The sequence below is a fragment of the Lontra canadensis genome, unplaced genomic scaffold, assembly GCF_010015895.1.
Source record: "Lontra canadensis isolate GAN:19392208 unplaced genomic scaffold, GSC_riverotter_1.0 scaffold209, whole genome shotgun sequence".
NCBI classification, from domain to species: domain Eukaryota; kingdom Metazoa; phylum Chordata; class Mammalia; order Carnivora; family Mustelidae; genus Lontra; species Lontra canadensis.
In genome coordinates this window covers 1,147,026-1,165,851 of record NW_022631203.1, presented here as the reverse complement: position 1 = coordinate 1,165,851, position 18,826 = coordinate 1,147,026, and the positions used below count along the sequence as shown (strand labels likewise).

The 18,826-nt window shown below is 38.2% G+C and overlaps 1 protein-coding gene across 1 annotated transcript in view; it reads right to left on the bottom strand.

The window, feature by feature from the left end:
* Positions 1 to 1,688: 1,688 nt before the first annotated feature.
* Positions 1,689 to 18,826, bottom strand: part of LOC116861911 (highly divergent homeobox) — a gene marked incomplete at its 3' end in the record, with an annotated part of 85,336 nt that continues 68,198 nt past the window's right edge. Inside the window, exon 4 of the mRNA XM_032848806.1 lies at positions 1,689 to 1,742. Coding sequence (XP_032704697.1) covers positions 1,689 to 1,742 — 54 coding nt within the window. The remainder of the gene's footprint in view (positions 1,743 to 18,826) is intronic.

Below are 18,826 nucleotides of genomic sequence, written 5' to 3'. Positions count from 1 at the left end.
GAAGACAGGAATCCATCAAAATCCTTGAGGAAAACATAGGAAACAACCTCTTCCACCTTGGATACAGAAATTCTTGCAAGACACATCTCTAAAGGGAAGGGAAACAAAAGCAAAAATGAACTATTGGAACTTCATCAAGATAAAAAGCTTATGCACAGCAAAGGAAACAATCAACAAAGCTAAAAGCAACCTATGGAATGGGAGAAAATATTTGCAAATGACATCAGATAAAAGCCTGTTATCCAAGATCTGTAAAGAACTTATGAAACCAAAAATCAAAGAATACAGTCAAGACGTGGGCAGAAGGCATGAACAGACACTTCTCCAAAAAAGACATACAAATGGCTAACAGACCTATTAAAAAATGCTCCACATCACTTGCCATCAGCGAAATATGAATCAAAGCCACAATGAGATACTACCTTACACCAGTTAGAATGGCTAAAATTACCAAGGCAGGAAACAACAAATGTTGGTGAGGATGTGGAGCAAGGGGAACCCTATTACACTGTTGGTGGGAATGCAAACTGGTACAGCCACTCTGGAAAACAGTATGGTGGTTCCTCAAGATGTTAAAAATAGAGCTTCCCTATGACCCCCAAAGATACAGATATAGTGAAAAGAAGGGGCACATGTATCCCAATGTTCATAGCACCAATGTTTACAATAGCCAAACTGTGGAAGGAGCCAAGATGTCTTTCAACAGATGAATGGGTAAAGAAGATGTGGCTCATACATACAATGGGATATTACTTAGCCAATCAGAAAATATGAATATCATTTACATATACATGGATGGAATTGGAGGTAATCATTCTAAGTGAAATAAGTCAATCAGAGAAAGACAATTATCACATGGGAATGGTGAAGAGTACAATAGGTGAAGGGAGGGGAAAGTGAATGGGAAGAAATCAGAGAGGGAGACAAACCATATGTGACTTCTGACTCTGGGAAACAAACTGAGGACTGCAGAAAGGGAGAGGGGATGGAGAGATGGGGTAACTGGGTGATGAGCATTAAGGAGGGTAAGTGATGTGATTAGCCCTGGATGTTATATACAACTAATGCATAGTTGAACATGTTATCAAAAACTAATGATGTACTAATCATTGGATAATTGAATTTAAAGGAAAAAACATATTGTGTGTTAAGGCTTTTACAACCATAAAAATACTGAAATGCACTAAAAATAAATAGTAATGTAAATTTCTTAATTTTGATCGAGACATTTAAATCAATCATAACTCAATTATATGATCAAATTAACTGGGATAATTAGATATAAAAATATTATGGTATTTTATCTTTTTACTGAAGTATAGTTAATATAGAGTGTTAGATATATATTAGTTTCAGGGGTGTAATATAATGATTCAACAATTCTATACATTACTCAATGCTCTTCTTATTCCCCTCTATTTCACCTATCCCATTAATTATCTTTGTGTGCTTTTTAAAACTATAAAAACCTGCTCAAAGATTAGATGGTGCACTGAATACTATATTTCATTTAAGATTTTATTGGTAATATATATAAATATTATGATCTCAGAATATGTACTTTGAGATAATGCAGTTTTAATGAGGTTCAATTTTGCCAACTTTATCATGAAAATATTCTCAATGGCACTCTTATTAATAACACAGGGGAAAACCCTACTTGTTGTTTTAAATGAAAGATTACTTACTGCTCTTTTTCTAGAACACCCTGTAATCCAAGGCACAGTAAGGTTTCCTGAAATCTGTGGAAACAAGAAATGGAATTTCAGTAAGGTATGCATCAACAGTACTTCAAATAATGATCAACAGCAAAAAATTCATACAGGATGTCAAGATAGTTCTGCATTCAGAGCATATGCCCCACGTAGACAGTGTCATTTCCTTATTGAACACAACAGATTTAAAGGGCCTTCCTTTAAAAGTAGTACAGTTCCCCTGGAAATTCAAGAAAATTTCTAGGGCATTATTGGGGCCTAGAAGCATGCTTCAAAATTCTGTGGACAAGAAAATTTTTATAGGGGAGTCTGGTGTCTCAGTTGGTTAAGCATCTGCCTTTAGCTCAGGACATGATCCTGGGGTCCTGGGATCAACCCCTGCTTCGGGCTCCCTGCTTGTCCCTCTCCTTCTGCCCCTCTGCACTGTTTGTGCTCTCTCTGAAATAAATAAATAAAATCTTCAAAAAAGAAAATTCTTATAGTAAAAATTCAGCACTCTGTAGAATACATGTTATAATAATTAACTTATTAACTATAGTCATCATGCTATATATTAGTTTTCTAGACTTAGCCTACATAACTGCAATTTCCTTTTTAAGCAGAAACTACTAAGATGAATAGCCAGCAAAACCTTATTACATCAGCACTGTCTCACAAGGAGATAAGTGCTACTCTAGTTGGATTCTGGCAACTGTTTACAGAGACCAAGGTGGTCCTGTGAGCTACAATACAGGGTAGCCTACATTTCCCTGGGATTCACAAGTTTGGGGGAATACTCCAAATTCTCCTCCTGCCCTCTCCTTCCCTCCCAAACACATACCTCCTGAGAGACTGACAAGTCAAATCAGCCTTGCAAATTGGTGATGCTGAGAATATGGTACTGAATAGAAAGTTTATTGTTTTGATAAAATTACATTTAGTGATGACCTATGAATCAGTATTAGGCCACTGATAAGGAGTGATAATCAAACAGTCAATGCAAATAGTAAAGTAATATCCTTAATTATTCAAAATTCAGATAAATTATTACTGCCCCTGGCCACTAGATCTGAAATTTTATTTTGAGTTCAAAGTACACCAACATACTAGGGATAGCTTAAGAAAAATTAATGATATAAACTCCAAATAATACTTTTAAGGAAAAAAGTACTTTTATTTGAGTTAAAATCCCATCACAGTAACATGGCAATAAACTATAATGCTTGAGGATCATGAAAAGTTTTGAGTAATTGATTCTTAAAATGGTAAACTAAAATAATAAATAAATAAAATTGGTAAACTGAATGATAATGAAATTTTTATGGAAAAATGTTCTTTAAAAGATATACTTTCTTGTCCTCACATCAGTACTTGCTATATAACATAATGTTTGTAAAGTAAATTGGTTGCTAGCTCAGTGAAAGAGGTAAGACTACTGCAATAATCACACAATATATTCTTGAAAAAACAGAGATACCCAATGATTTTGGATTATCTGTGCACATGCTTCTACCTGCTATGATAATTTAAAACTGGCTATATAAATTTGCTCCAGAAAACATGTTAAACCAAACAAATTGCAACCCCTCCCATAAACAAGTATTAAAAAGTTACATATGAAATAAAAAAATGATTCATACAATATACATGATAATTGAATATCTTTAAAATTGGGCATTATACATTTTAAGAATATAAAATGTGTTTTTTATTTTTTCCTGGGGTGCCTGGGTGGTTTAGTTGGTTAAGTGTCTGACTCTTGATTTCGACTCACATCATGATTTCTAGGTGGTGGGATTGAATCCCATGTTAGGATCCACACTTAGGGGAGGCTGCTTGAGATTCTCTCCCTCTGTCCCTCCCCACACTGAAACTCGCTCTCTCTCTAAATAAAATTAAATAAATAGATAGATGGATAGATAAAATGTGATTTTCTGCTTAAGTCAATTGTATGTAACCAAGAAAATAGAAAACTCCTATAAGGACATTCACATACAAATATTATCAATACTATGTGCATTGGGAAGAGATGAAGTTTCACCTTTTTTTTTTAAATAATTCTAGGACACCAGTTACATAATACTCAAATGCTATATCCAACTACCTTCTCCTGTTTACTTCAAATCTTTTTTCAATGGAGAGGAAAAGGGAGTTGGGGGAAATAGGAGGGGAAGATGATCCATGAGAGACTGTGGACTCTGAAAAGCAATCTGAGGGTTTTGGAGGGGAGAGGGGTGGGGGTTGGGTAAGCCTGGTGGTGGGTATTATGGAGGGTACATATTGCATGGAGCACTGGGTGTGGTGCATAAACAATGAATTCTGAAACACTGAAAATAAATTTTAAAAATAAATAAGAATTAAAAAAGAATCTTTTTTCAGTTCTTTGTGTTTCTGGTAAAACTCAGGAAAGCCAACCACAGCAGCTGAACTTGTATGCTTTTTAAAATAATAATACTGTATAAACATATTTTCTTCAAATGTGGAAAGTTTTGTTTGGTCAATAGTGATGATTTAATTTCTTCTTCACCAGAAGCTACAAAAATAGTATTTCAAATGAGCAGCACAATATACATATCATTTAAATGATATTTAAATTCCAAACACATTTTCAACACCCTGGTCTGGAAAACTGTAAAATTAATTGACAAAGAAACAAGACTGATGTAACAAATATATTCAAACTTGACACATTTGAATGAGTACTGTATGTTTCAAAGTAGAAAACTTAGGAAGTTATAAAGTCATTACAATGATGTTGCTATTGTCAAAAACATTTTGGGAACTTTTCTTTTGGAGTTGGGAGACAGAGACTATGTCTCATTAATTCGTATTCCCTTTGTTTTAACTGAAAACATAAAAGCCCAAATTGAACATCAATATTATTCACTAAGTGTAGCTTAGAATAAATATTATGTTCCAAAATCAAATTCTTCCCCAAATGATGATTTGCTGCCAAAAAAGCATTTAAAAAAATCTCAGAGCAATTGTAAGGAACTTCAATAACTTGACAAATTAAACATCATTGAAATAAGTATAGATAACTTTCCAAAGTAAATAATTGAAATCTGTTCAAATATTTATCAGGCATCTCTTCTAAAGTAGGTGTTATTTTAGGTGCTACAGGAAATAAAGAAGATGTGTAAGGCATAATTTCCTAGAGGGCAAGAATTATGATATGAGAGGAAAAGGTAAGAAAGGAATATAAATGACTTTAATATAAGAATACTATGATAAGTGTCATAAGAAAGGTACAACAAATTAAATGCAATAGGAGTTCAAGATATGGCAAAATTACATCCAACTTGAGGATTTATCTCAGCTGAACCTTAAAAAAATGAGCAGAATTTTGATAGAAATAACAAAGAGCATTCCAGGGGAAGAGAAGGGCATGAGCACAATGGAATGAAAGGATAGGATGTGTCTGGAAAAGATCAGTTCAACTAAAACTCAGAATGGAATTAGGGTTACTTTGTGGAGGCCATGAATACCAAAATAAATTTACATCTAATTCCATGAAAAATAGAGGAGGTTCCACCAAGATGGTGGAGAAGTGGGGGACTCCTTTTCAACCGGTCCCCTGAATTTACCTAGAAATCTCCCAAGCAACTCTGAACACCCATGAAATCAGCCTGAGATATAAGATTATACATGTCTGGATCTCTATGGGGACAGATGATCATCAGTCAAGAGTTATGAAGGATGAGTTGGGATTGTGCGGACAGATATTGGAGGATAAACAGAAGGGGGAGGGGGCCACCAGAAGCTAGCCACTGGAAAGTAAAACAATACCCCAGTGCAAAAATGTCCTGCACTTGGGGACCAGCAATATCTTCGAGACCAATGGCTGCGAGAAGGGAAGGGACTGATAACAGCACTCAAACAGAAAAAAGGGGCCTAAGGGGCAAATGCTAGGACCCGGTGGTGGCAGACATGGACCTAAGCCAATGGTCCCAGAAACAGCAGCCACCAGGACCAGAATCACTGGTGGTTTTGGTGGCATGAGGGTATGGAGACAAGAGGGGTCCACAGTCAACCACTGAAAGGGTCACTGGGGGCACACACCACCTATAGGAGGCTACTGTTTTCATTGTCACTTACAGAAGGGTAGACTACTCTGGAGGCTTCAGACAGGAGCAGATTGTGGCTTCACTTTGAGCCGGAGGTTGAGTGCAGACAGTTTACTTTGCTATGACGCCCCAAAAAGATGAAAAAGCTTCCAGAGAACAAAAGCCTCCATAGAACAAAAGCCTGAAAAAACAGTTTCCACGGGGCCTAGCCCCTTAATAGGGGGCACGCCAACTCCTCCCAAGCAGGACTGACTGAAAAACAACATGGCAGCCCGCTCCCCTAGAACACATGCTGAAAGAACAGGAGGACAAGAACCGCAGGGTCTCCCTTAAACAGTAAACCTCCAAAACAAGGGGAAAACAATATATTAAGCTCCTGGTATTGCCTCGCAGCCTGTATATTTCTTAGATACAACTTTTCTCTCTTTTTCTTTTAACCTACTTATCATTTCAACTAGATGTTTAATACAACATACTCCATAGGAACTTTTAAACTTGAACATTTTCAAACATACATTTTTTTCTTTTTCATTTTATATAGATATGAATATAAGCTTCAATGTAGTCCTTTTTTCTCTATTCAATACTACCTTGATATATATACCAGTTTTAATTTTCTCATATTATGGGAAGTAGAGTTCTCTAACAGAACAAAATACACCCAGGAAGAACTGAAATACCCTTCCTGATCCAAATGGAGGGATTATAACCACTGTCCCATAACCTGTGCCTTTTATTTTGGGTTCCTTTGTTTTTGTTTTTGTTTTGTTTTGTTTTTATTTTCTGGTTTTTTTTTTGTTTGTTTGGTCAGTCTTCTTGTTTGTTTTTGTTTGTACCTTATAAAACTTACTCTTGTGTCTCATTTTGGCTGGTGTGTTTTTTTGTTTGTTTGTTTTTTGGTCACTTCAGATTTCTCTGAACCTTCCCTGGATTGTGGTTGATATTTTAAGCTATATATCCACTCAACCACAACACAACAGAATGACTGGGAGGAGGAACACCCAACAAAGGAAGGGCCCAGAGACAATGACCTTTCTTGCACATTTAATGGATATGGATCTAAGCAAGATGTCAGAAATAGACTTCAATGTCGAGGTTATGAAGACAATAAGCTGGAGAAAACTATTAATAGCAATATAGATTCTCTAAGGTCAGAAATGACAGTGGATCTGGCAGAACTTAAAAATGCTATCAGTGAGCTACAATCTAATCTAGATACTCTAACAGTTAGGGTAAATGATGCAAAAGAACAAATTAGTGATCTTGAAGACAAACTGATAGAAAAGGAGCAAGAGGAGGCCTGGAACAAACAGCTTAAAATCCATGGAAACACCATTTATTGAAGAGACTGTCTTTTTTCCACTGTATATTTTTTTCCTGTTTTGTTGAAAATTATTTGCCCATAGAGTTGAGGGTCCATATCTGGGCTCTCTACTCTGTTCCATTGGTCTATGTGTCTGTTTTTATGTCAGTACCATGCTGTCTTGGTGATCACAGCTTTGTAGTAAAGCTTGAAATCAGGTAACATGATGCCCCCAGTTTTATTTTTGTTTTTCAACATTTCCTTAGCGATTCGGGGTCTCTTCTGATTCCATACAAATTTTCAGATTATTTGCTCCAGCTCTTTGAAGAATACCAGTGGAATTTTGATCGGAATGGCATTAAAAGTATAGATTGCTCTAAGCAGTATAGACATTTTAACAATGTTTATTCTTCCGATCCAAGAGCATGGAATGGTCTTCCATCTTTTTGTGTCTTCTTCAATTTCTTTCATGAGTGTTCTGTAGTTCCTTGAGTACAGATCCTTTACCTCTTTGGTTAGGTTTATTCCCAGGTATCTTATGGTTCTTGGTGCTAAAATAAATGGAATCGATTCTCTAATTTCCCTTTCTGTATTTTTATTGTTAGTGTATAAGAAAGCCTTCAATAAATGTTGCTGGGAAAACTGGACAGCTATATGTAGAAGAATGAAACTCAACCATTCTCTTACACCGTACACAAAAATAAACTCAAAATGGATAAAAGGCTTCAACGTGAGACAGGAATCCATCACAATCCTAGAGGAGAATATAGGCAGTAACCTCTTCGATATCAGCCACAGCAACTTCTTTCAAGATATGTCTCCAAAGGCAAAGGAAACAAAAGCGAAAATGAACTTTTGGGACTTCATCAAAATCAAAAGATTCTGCACAGCAAAGGAAACAGTCAACAAAACAAAGAGGCAACCCATGGAATGGGAGAAGATATTTGCAAATGATAGTACAGACAAAAGGTTGATATCCCGGATCTATAAAGAACTCCTCAAACTCAACACACACGAAACAGACAATCATATAAAAAATGGGCAGAAGATATGAACAGACACTTCTCCAATGAAGACATACAAATGGCTATCAGACACATGAAAAAATGTTCATCATCACTAGCCATCAGGGAGATTCAAATTAAAACCACATTGAGATACCACCTTACACCAGTTAGAACGGCCAAAATTAGCAAGACAGGAAACAACATGTGTTGGAGGGGATGTGGAGAAAGGGGAACCCTCTTCCACTGTTGGTGGGAATGCAAGTTGGTGCAGCCACTTTGGAGAACAGTGTGGAGATTCCTCAAGAAATTAAAAATAGAGCTTCCCTATGACCCTGCAATTGCACTATTGGGTATTTACCCCAAAGATATAGATGTAGTGAAAAGAAGGGCCATCTGTACCCCAATGTTTATAGCAGCAATGGCCACAGTCGCCAAACTGTGGAAAGAACAAAGATGCCCTTCAATGGACGAATGGATAAGGAAGATGTGGTCCATATACACTATGGAGTATTATGCCTCCATCAGAAAGGATGAATACCCAACTTTTGTAGCAACATGGACAGGACTGGAAGAGATTTTGTGGAGTGAAATAAATCAAGCAGAGAGAGTCAATTGTCATATGGTTCACTTATTTGTGGAGCATAACAAATAGCATGGAGGACAAGGGGAGTTAAAGAGAAGGGAGTTGAGGGAAATTGGAGGGGGAGGTGAGCCATGAGAGACTATGGACTCTGAAAAACAATCTGGGGGTTTTGAAGGGGCAAGGGGTGGGAGGTTGGGGGAACCAGGTGGTGGGTATTGGAGAGGGTGCAGATTGCATGGAGCACTGGGTGTGGTGCAAAAACAATGAATACTGTTATGCTGAAAATAAATTTTAAAAAAAATCCATGGAAACAGAATTAGAAAAATAAATGATGCCATGATTCATTCCAATGTCAGAATTATTGGGATCCCTGAGGGGATGGAGAGCAAGGACTAGAAGATATATTTGACCAAATCAGAGTCGATAACTTTCCTAATCTGGGGAAGGAAATGAGTAATCATGTCCTAGAGGCAGAGATGATCCCTTCCAGAACCAAGTAGACCAGACCAATGCCCTGGCATGTAATAGTAAAACTTACAAATCTTAGAACCAAGGAAACCATTTTAAGGACAGTTAGGGGGAAAAGAGTCCTTATATACAGAGAGAGGAACATCAGAATAACATCAGACCTGTCCACAGAGACCTGGCAAACCAGAAAGGGCTGGCAAGACATATTCAGGGTAATAAATGAGAATAATATGCAGCCAAGAATTCTTTATCTGGCAAGGCTGTCATTCAGAATGGATGGAGATATAAGGAGTTTCCAGGACCAGCAGAGACTGAAAGAATGTAACAACTAAACTGGCTCTGCAAGAAATATTAAGTGGGGTTCTATAAAAGGAGAAAGACCCCAAGTATGATATAGAACAGAAACTTACAGAGACAATCTATAGAAGAAAAGGACTTCATAGACAAAATGATGACAATAAAATATTATCTTCCTAATAATCACTCTCAATTTGAACAGCCTAAATGCTCCTATGAAGTGGCACAGGGTTGCAGATTGGATAAAAAGATAGGAGCCATCCACACGCTGTCTACAAGAGACTCATTTTGAACCTAAAGATACATCCACACTGAAAGGGAAGGGATGGAGAACCATCTCTCAGGCCAATGGACCTCAAAAGGAAGCTGAGGTAGCAATTCTCATATCAGACCAATTTGAATTTTAGCTAAAGACTGTATGTATGTATGTTAGAGATACAGAAGGACGCTATATCATTTTTAAAGGGTCTATCCAAAAAGATCTATCAATTGTAAATATCTATGCCCCTAATATGAAAGCAGCCAACTACATAAGCCAACTGTTGACCAAAATAGACATACTGATAATAATACCTTAATTGTAGGAGACCTCAACACTCCACTCTCAGCCATAGATCATCTAAGCAGAAAATCAACAAAGAAACAAGAGCTTTGCCAGTTTTGTGATATGGTGAGTGCTGTGAAGTATGTAAGCCTGATGATTCACAAACTTGTACCCCTGGGGCAAATAATACATTATATGTTAATAAAAATAATTAATTAAAAAATCAAGGGACACAATATGGTATTAAAAAAAATAGGGGTGCCTGGGTGCTCAGTGGGTTAAAGCCTCTGCCTTCAGCTCAGGTCATGATCTCAGGGTCCTGGGATCGAGCCCCGCATCGGGCTCTCTGCTCAGTGGGGAGCCTGCTTCCTCCTCTCTCTCTGCCTGCCTCTCTGCCTACTTGTGATCTCTGTCTGTCAAATAAATAAAATCTTAAAAAAAAAAACAAGAGCTTTGAATGATACACTGGACCAGATAGAACTCATAGATAAACACATAACATTGCACCCTAAAACAACAGAATATTCATTCTTCTTGAGCACGCGTGGAACTTTCTCCAGAATAGATCATATACTTGGTCACAAATCAGGTCTCAACCAATATCAAAAGATTGACATTATTCCCTGCATATTCCCAGACCACAATGCTTTGAAACTGGAACTCAATCACAAGAAAAAGTTTGGAAGATATTAAATTAATTGGCAGCTAAAGAGCATCCTGCTAAAAAATGTTTGGGTTAATGAGGAAATCAAAGAAGAACTTAAACAATTCATGGAAACCAATGAGAATGAAGACCATCAATACAAAACCTATGGGATATGGCAAAGGCCTAAGTCCTAAGGGGAAATACATAGCCACCCAAGCTTCACTCAAAAACATAAAAAAACCCCGGATACACGAGCTGTGTTTACACCTTAAAGATCTGGAGGATCAACAACAAATTAAACCTAACCCACACATGAAAAGGGAAATAATTAAGATTAGAACAGAGATCAATGAATTAGAAACCAGAAATATAGTAGAACACATCAATGAAACTAGAAGTTGGTTCTTTGAAAGAATATGATTGATAAACCACTGGCCAAACTAATCTAAAAGACAAGAGAAAGGACCCAAATTAATAAAATTATGAATGAAAGGAGAGAAGTCACAACTAACACCAAGGAAATAAATACAATTATCAGAAATTATTAACAACAGCTATATACAAATAAGTTAAGCAACCGGGAAGAAATGGATGCATTCCTGGAAACATATAAACTTCCAAGACTGAAACACGAAGAAATTGACAACATGAATAGACCAATAACCAGAAACAAGATGGAAGTAGTGATCAAAACCTCCCAAAAAACAAGAGTCCACGGGCTGATGGATTTCCTGGGGGAAGTCTACCAAACCTTCAAAGAATAGTACCTATTTTCCTAAAACTATTTCAAAATATAGTAACAGAAGGAAAACTTCCAGACTCACTCTATGAGGCCAGCATTATCTTGATCACCAAACCAAGCAAAGATCGCATCAAAAAGGAGAATTTCAGACCAATATCCCTGATGAATATGGATACCAAAATTCTCAACAAGATCCTAGCTAATAGGATCCAACAGTACATTAAAATGATTATCCACCATGACCAGATGGGATTTATCCCTGGGATGCAAGGTGGTTCAACATTTGCAAATCAATCAATGTGATATAATATGTAAATAAGAGAAAAGACAACATCCACATGGTCCTCTCAAGGATGCAGAAAAAGCATTTGACAAAATACTGCATTCTTTCCAGATTAAAACTCTCTAGAGTATAGGGATAGAGGGAATATTCCTCAAGCTCATAAAATCCATCTATGAAAAACCCTCAGTGAATATCATTCTCAATGGGGAAAGCTGAGAGCCTTTCTGCTGAGAGCCTTTCCACTTAGATCAGGATCTGGACAATGATGCACACTCTCACCACTATTGTTAAACATAGTAACAGAAGTCCTAGCAACAGCAATCAGACAAGAAAAAGAAATAAAATGTATTCAAATAGGCAAAGAAGAAGTCAAACTCTCTGTCTTCAAGGATGACATAATATTTCATGTGGAAAACCCAAAAGACTCCAACCTCAGATTACTAGAACTCATATAGCAATTCAGTAATGTGGCAGGTTACAAAATCAGTGCACAGAAATCAGTTGCTCACTTAAACACTAGCAATGCAACTGTAGAAATAGAAATTAGAGAATCAACTCCATTTACTATAGCACCAAGAACCATAAGATACCTTGGAATAAACCTAACCAAAGAGCTAAAGGATCTATACTCAAGAAGTACAGAACACTCATTAAAGAAATTGAAGAAGGGACGCCTGGGTGGCTCAGTTGGTTGGGCGGCTGCTTTCAGCTTGGGTCATGATCCCTGCATCCTGGGATCGAGTCCCACATCGGGCTCCTTGTTCACCGGGGAGCCTGCTTCTCCCTCTGCCTCTGCCTGTGCTCACTCTCTCTGACAGATAAATAAATAAAATCTTAAAAAAAAAGAAATTGAAGAAGACACAAAAAGATGGAAAAACTTTCCATGCTCATGGATCAGAAGAATAAACGTTGTTAAAATGTCTATGCTGCACAGCGCAATCTATACTTTCAACATCAACCTGATCAAAATACCAATGGCATTTTTCAAAGTGCTGGAGCAAACAATCCTAAAATTTGTATGGAACCAGAAAAGGCCCTGAATTGCCAAGGAAATGTTGAAAAAGAAAAAGAAAAAGAAAAACAAAAACAAAAAACCTGGGGGCATCACGTTCCCTGATTTCAAGCTATATTACAAAGCTGTGATCACCAAAACAGCATAGTACTGGCACAAAAAGAGACACGTAGATCAATGGAACAGAATAGAGAACCCAGATTTGGACTCTCAACTGTAAGGTCAACTAATCTTCAATGAAGCAGGAAAAAATATCCATGGAAAAAAGATAGTCTCTTTGATAAATGGTGCTGGGAAAATTAGACAGCTATATACAGAAGAATGAAACTCAACCATTCTCTTACACCATACACGAAGATAAACTCTAAATGGATGAAAGACCTCAATGTGAAACAGGAATCCATCAAAATCTTAGAGTAGGCAGTAGGCAGTAGGCAGTAACATTTTCAACATCAGCCACAGCAACTTCTTTCAAGACATGTCTCCGAAGGCAAAGGAAACAAAAGTGAAAATGAGCTTTTGGGAATTCAGCAAGATGAAAAGCTTCTGCATAGCAAAGGAAATAATCAACAAAACAAAGAGGCAACCCACAGAATGGGAGAAGATTGTTGCAAATGACACTATAGACAAAGGGCTGATATCCAAGATCCACAGACAACTTCTCAAACTCAACACCCAAAAAACAAATGATCAATTTAAAAAAAAAATTTTATAAATATATAATGTATTATTAGCCCCAGGGGTACAGGTCTGTGAATCACCAGGTTTACATACTTCACAGCACTCACCATAGCACATACCCTCCCCAATGTCCATAACCCTACCACCCTCTCCCTACTCCCACCCCCTGGCCACCCTCAGTGTGTTCTGTGAGATTAAGAGTCTCTTATGATTTGTCTCCCCCGAGCCCATCTTGTTTCATTTATTCTTTTCCTACCCTCCAAACCCCCCATTGCATCTCCACTTCCTCATATCAGGGAGATCATATGATAGTTGTCTTTCTCCGACTGACTTATTTCGCTAAGCATAATACCCTCTAGTTCCATCCACATCGTCGCAAATGGCAAGATTTAATTTCTTTTGATGGTTGCATAGTATTCCATTGTATATATATATACCACTTCTTCTTTATCCATTCATCTGTTGATGGACATCTAGGTTCTCTCCATAGCTTGGCTATTGTGGACATTGCTGCTATAAACATTCAGGTGCACATGCTCCTTCAGATCACTACATTTGTATCTTTAGGGTAAATACCCAGTAGTGCAATTGCTGGGTCATAGAGTAGCTCTATTTTCAACTTTTTGAGGAACCTCCATGCTGTTTTCCAGAGTGGTTGCACCAGCTTGCATTCCCACCAACAGTGTAGGAGGGTTCCCCTTACTCCGCATCCTCGCCAGCATCTGTCATTTCCTGAATTGTTAAGTTTAGTCATTCTGACTGGTGTGAGGTGGTATCTCATTGTGGTTTTGATTTGTATTTCCCTGATGCCCAGTGATGTGGAACAATTTTTCATGTGTCTGTTGGCCATCTGGATGTCTTCTTTGCAGAAATGTCTGTTCATGTCCTCTGCCCATTTCTTGATTGGATTATTTGTTCTTTGGGTGTTTTGCTAAGCTCTTTATAGAATTTGGATACTAGCCCTTTCAAATGATCAAGTTTTTTTTAAAAAGGCAGAAGACATGAACACTTTTCAAAAGAAGATATACAAATGGCTAACAGACACATGAAAAAATGTTCATCATCATTAGCTATCAGGGAAATTCAAATCAAAACCACATTGAGATACCACCTTAGACCAGTTAGAATGGCAAAGATTAACAAGATAGGAAATAACAAATGTTGGAAAGGATGTAGAGAAAGGGGAACCCTCTTACAGTGTTGGTGGGAATGCAAGTTGGTGCAGCCACTGTGGAAACCAGTGTGAAGTTTCCTCAAAAAGTGAAAATAGAGCTACCCAATGACCCAGCAATTGCACTACTGGGTATTTATCTCAAAGATACAGATGTAGCGAAAAGAAGGGCCATATGCTCCCCAATGTTCATAGCCGCAATGTCCGCAAGAGCCAAACTGTGGAGCCGAGATGCCCTTCTATAGAGGGATGGATAAAGAAGATGCGTTCCATTACACAATGGAATATTACTAAGCCATCAGAAACAATGAATACTTAACTTTTGCATCAACGTGGATGGAACTAAACAGCTCCAGAGTCTCATCCCCCATGGAAATATTAAAAACTAGAGACTGACAAGAATAACATTATGGTAGATTTAGAAATCAGTCAAAGATCTATAGCAATCAGGCAAAAGCCCAACCAAAAACATTCCGTACTGTAAATGGTAGGAAGTTTCACAGCATTTTTACTTGATGTTGTCATACTCTCTTTCTGGTGCAGCATAATGCAGCTCAGGGGAACTGCTGGCCTGTTTCCCAGTTCTCTTACATTAACCAGAGAACAGAGGAGACTGAATTCTAACCTGGATTTGGGCTGCCTGAGTGATTACTCTCTTTCAGACCTAACTTGGAGCTCAGATAGCTAAAAGTGGTATGGATTACATCTTAGCCTAGGAAATAGAAGGAAGCAGCAAGCAAAAATCAGCTGCAAGGCCACCGCAGACCTGCATGTATCTGGAGAAGAAGATTACTGGTTGAGGAGTATAACAGACCAACCAAGGGCTCTAGGAGAAGCAGAAGTGATACTCTCTGGGAAATTAAGACCTTTAATAGGATAATCAATAAAAAGCATGTACACAGGACCAGGGAGACACATACCCAAGAAAAAGCCTGCAGAAACTTTAAGCCTTTATGCCAGGCTAATTAGTGGAGGCCTTGAACTGCACAGACCCCAACAGCAAGGACTGGAAGACAATTGTTTTTCAAATACTCAATTTTAAAAAATCACAATATATACAACAAAACAGGAAAACATTGCCCATTCAAAGGAAAAACTCTCAAGAATATATGCCTGAAAAAATGACATCAAACTTACTAGACAAATATGTTAAAATAACTATCTTAAATATGCTCAAAGAGCTAAAGGAAGATATGGACAAAGAACTAAGGGAAAACAGGAAGAAGGTATATGAGCAAAATGAGAATATCATCAGAGATAGAAATTATAAAAAGAACCAAACAGGAATTTTGGAAATGACAAGTACAATAATTGAGTTTAAAAGTTAACTCCAAGAGTTCAGTAGAGGGGCGCCTGGGTGGCTCAGTGGGTTAAAGCCTCTGCCTTCAGTTCAGGTCATGATCCCAAGTCCTGGAATCGAGTCCCACATCGGGCTCTCTGCTCAGCAGGGAGCCTGCTTCCTCCTCTCTCTCTGCCTGCTTCTCTGCCTACTTGTGATCTCTGTCTGTCAAATAAATAAGTAAAATCTTTAAAAAAAAGTTTAGTAGAAAATAGGAAGGGGTAGAAGAATCAGTGGACTTGAAGGAAAGTAATTTGATATTATCAAGTTTGAGGACCAAAATAAAAGCATGAAAAAAAGTAAACAGGGCCTAAGAAACTTATGGAACATTAACCAGCAGACCAATATGTATATTATAGAAGTCCCAAAAGGAAAAGAAAAAAGACTAAGAGACAGATAAATGATTTGAATAAATAATAGCTGAAAACGTCCCAAATCTGAGGAAAGTCTTTGACTTTCTCCACATAGAAATTTTTCCACATTGATTTCTCCACATAGAAATCCACAAATCTCAGCAAACTCTTACTAGGATAAATTAAAAGAGATTCACATGGAGACACATTATAATCAAACTGTCAAAAGACACATACAAGGAGAGAATATTGAAAGGAGCAAAAGTGACTCATTACACACAGGGGCTCACAACAACTAGCACTCAGATTTGGGCAGACCAAATTCCTGACTGCAATGTCCATGTAGTAGTCCTACCAGTGATATGGCTTACCTGCAGAGCCAGCATGGTTGTATAGTCTGACCAGAGAACTCAGCAAGCTGCAGGTCTGCCTTGTTTGGGTCCTCAAGTGAAGAGTTTCCAGCCCTACAGCTTCATCTGCCCCGAGGTTGCTAAGTCATGGCCCAACCCATTGCTGAGTGTAGCTTCTAGCCATTCCTAACCAGAAAGGCTAGCCAGAATGCCTGGAAGCTGCATAACTCAGCAGCACTAGATCAAAGTGTAGCAGGTAAAGCTGATCATCCACAGAACACAGCAAGTGTCACTATTCAATTAAGGAATTAGGGCAGTAGGCCAATTTTAATCAAGACCATAAATAAAGAGCTTCTTCCAGCTTGGAGTCAGTTTACCTGCTCCGCCCAGCTAGGGGAGTTAATTCATAATCCCCCTCATTGATGAGCATAGCTCCAAACCCCTCTGGACCAGATACTCTGATTGGTCATATATGGGAGGCTGCTTGGGGCTGGCTATCCTGCTTGCTCAGAGGGGAGACACTTCCTACCACACCCACTGCTAAGTGTAGCTCCCAGTACCACCTAACAAGAAACTCTAGGGGCACCTGGGTGGCTCAGTGGGTTAAAGCCTCTGCCTTTGGCTCAGGTCATGATCCCAGGGTCCTGGGATCAAGCCCCACATCGGGCTCTCTGCTTAGCGAGGAGCCTGCTTCCTCCTCTCTCTCTCTCTGTCTGCCTCTCTGCCTACTTGTGATCTCTGTCTGTCAAATAAATAAATAAAATCTTAAAAAAAAAAAAAACTCTGGCTGACACACCTGGAGAGCATCATAGCCTAGCAAGACTTGAGTGGAGAATCTGGCAGGAAAAGCTGATTATCCACAGAGCAAGGCCAGTGGCCCCACCAAGCCAGGAAATTTGGTGGCAGGGTTTGACTTGAGTCAAGACCAAAAACGAAGAGCCTTCCAGCCTTGAAAATAGTTCCCCTCTCCACCCAGCAAGACAAATGAATTTTTAGCCCTTCCCATTGTTAAATACAGCTGCCTATCTAACCAACCAGGGAACCTAACAAGAGCACATGGGAAGTTTCACAGCTCATCATCAGCCCTGCTTACAGTTAATCTTAAGCAGAAAGCAGAACACATGGCTTTTTCCCATCTGCAAAGAAAAACTGGCGGCCCTATCTGGCTAGGGAATTCAGTATATAGTCTTGCCTGATTTAAATTTCTGAACAAGAAGATATGCAGAAACTGGGGTCTGTTCTGTTAACTGAACAATTTCAAAGTATCAATTTTTATGGAGTATAGTACCCAGACTTAACCATTTAGGAAGCTTGTCAAGGGAACTCAGACAATTGTGGAACACAACCTAAGAGGTAACTTGACTTGCTTGTGTAGAGAAGCAACCAAGCAATCCTATTCAACTGTTCTCAGCCAGAGGAAACCCAAAAATCTCAGAGCTCAGGCAGTGACCTTGACCCAAAACAAATTCTGTTGGCAAGTTCCACCTTCCCAAAGACATTACCAGCACCATATTCAGAAACCCAGAGTGAGCTGACTGGTGAAGAACTGTCTCTGTCAAAGAGAACATGTGAAGTCTGGAAGAAGAGACTCTTTACTGAAATGCACAGGCACTAAAGTAAATAATGAAGGATCATCAAAAATCAGGTCAACATACACCACCAAAGGAACTAATAAAATTTCAATAACTGCTCCTAAAGCAATGGGGATCTATGAACAGTTAAAAAAAAAGAATTAAAACAATCCCTTTTAAATAAGTGAACTAGCACACTGACCTATAAGAACACACAGCCATACAATTAAATGAAATTATGGAAACAATGCATGAAAAGAAAGAGAGGTTCAACAAATAAATAGAAACCACTGAAAACAAAAACAAAAACAACCAGAAAGCCTAGATCTGAAAAATATGATGACTGACCTGAAGAATTCAATGAAGAGCTTCAAAACCAGGCTGAGTCATGCAGAAGAAAGAATCAGAGACCTAGAAGATAGACCATTTGAAATTACACAGTCAGAAGATCAAAAAGAAAAAATATGAAAAAGAGAGAGAAAGCCAATGGAATTTATGGGACACAACAACAAAAAAAAACCAATATCTACATTATGAGAATGCCACAAGAGAAAGAGACAAGGACAGAAAGTATGTCTGAAGGAACAATGGCTGCAAACTTTGCAAACGTGGGGAGAAAAATGAACATTCATATCCATGAAGCTCAAAGAACCCTAAATAGTTTGAACAGTGAACCAGGCAATATTAAGGTACATTATATACTAAATTATCAAAA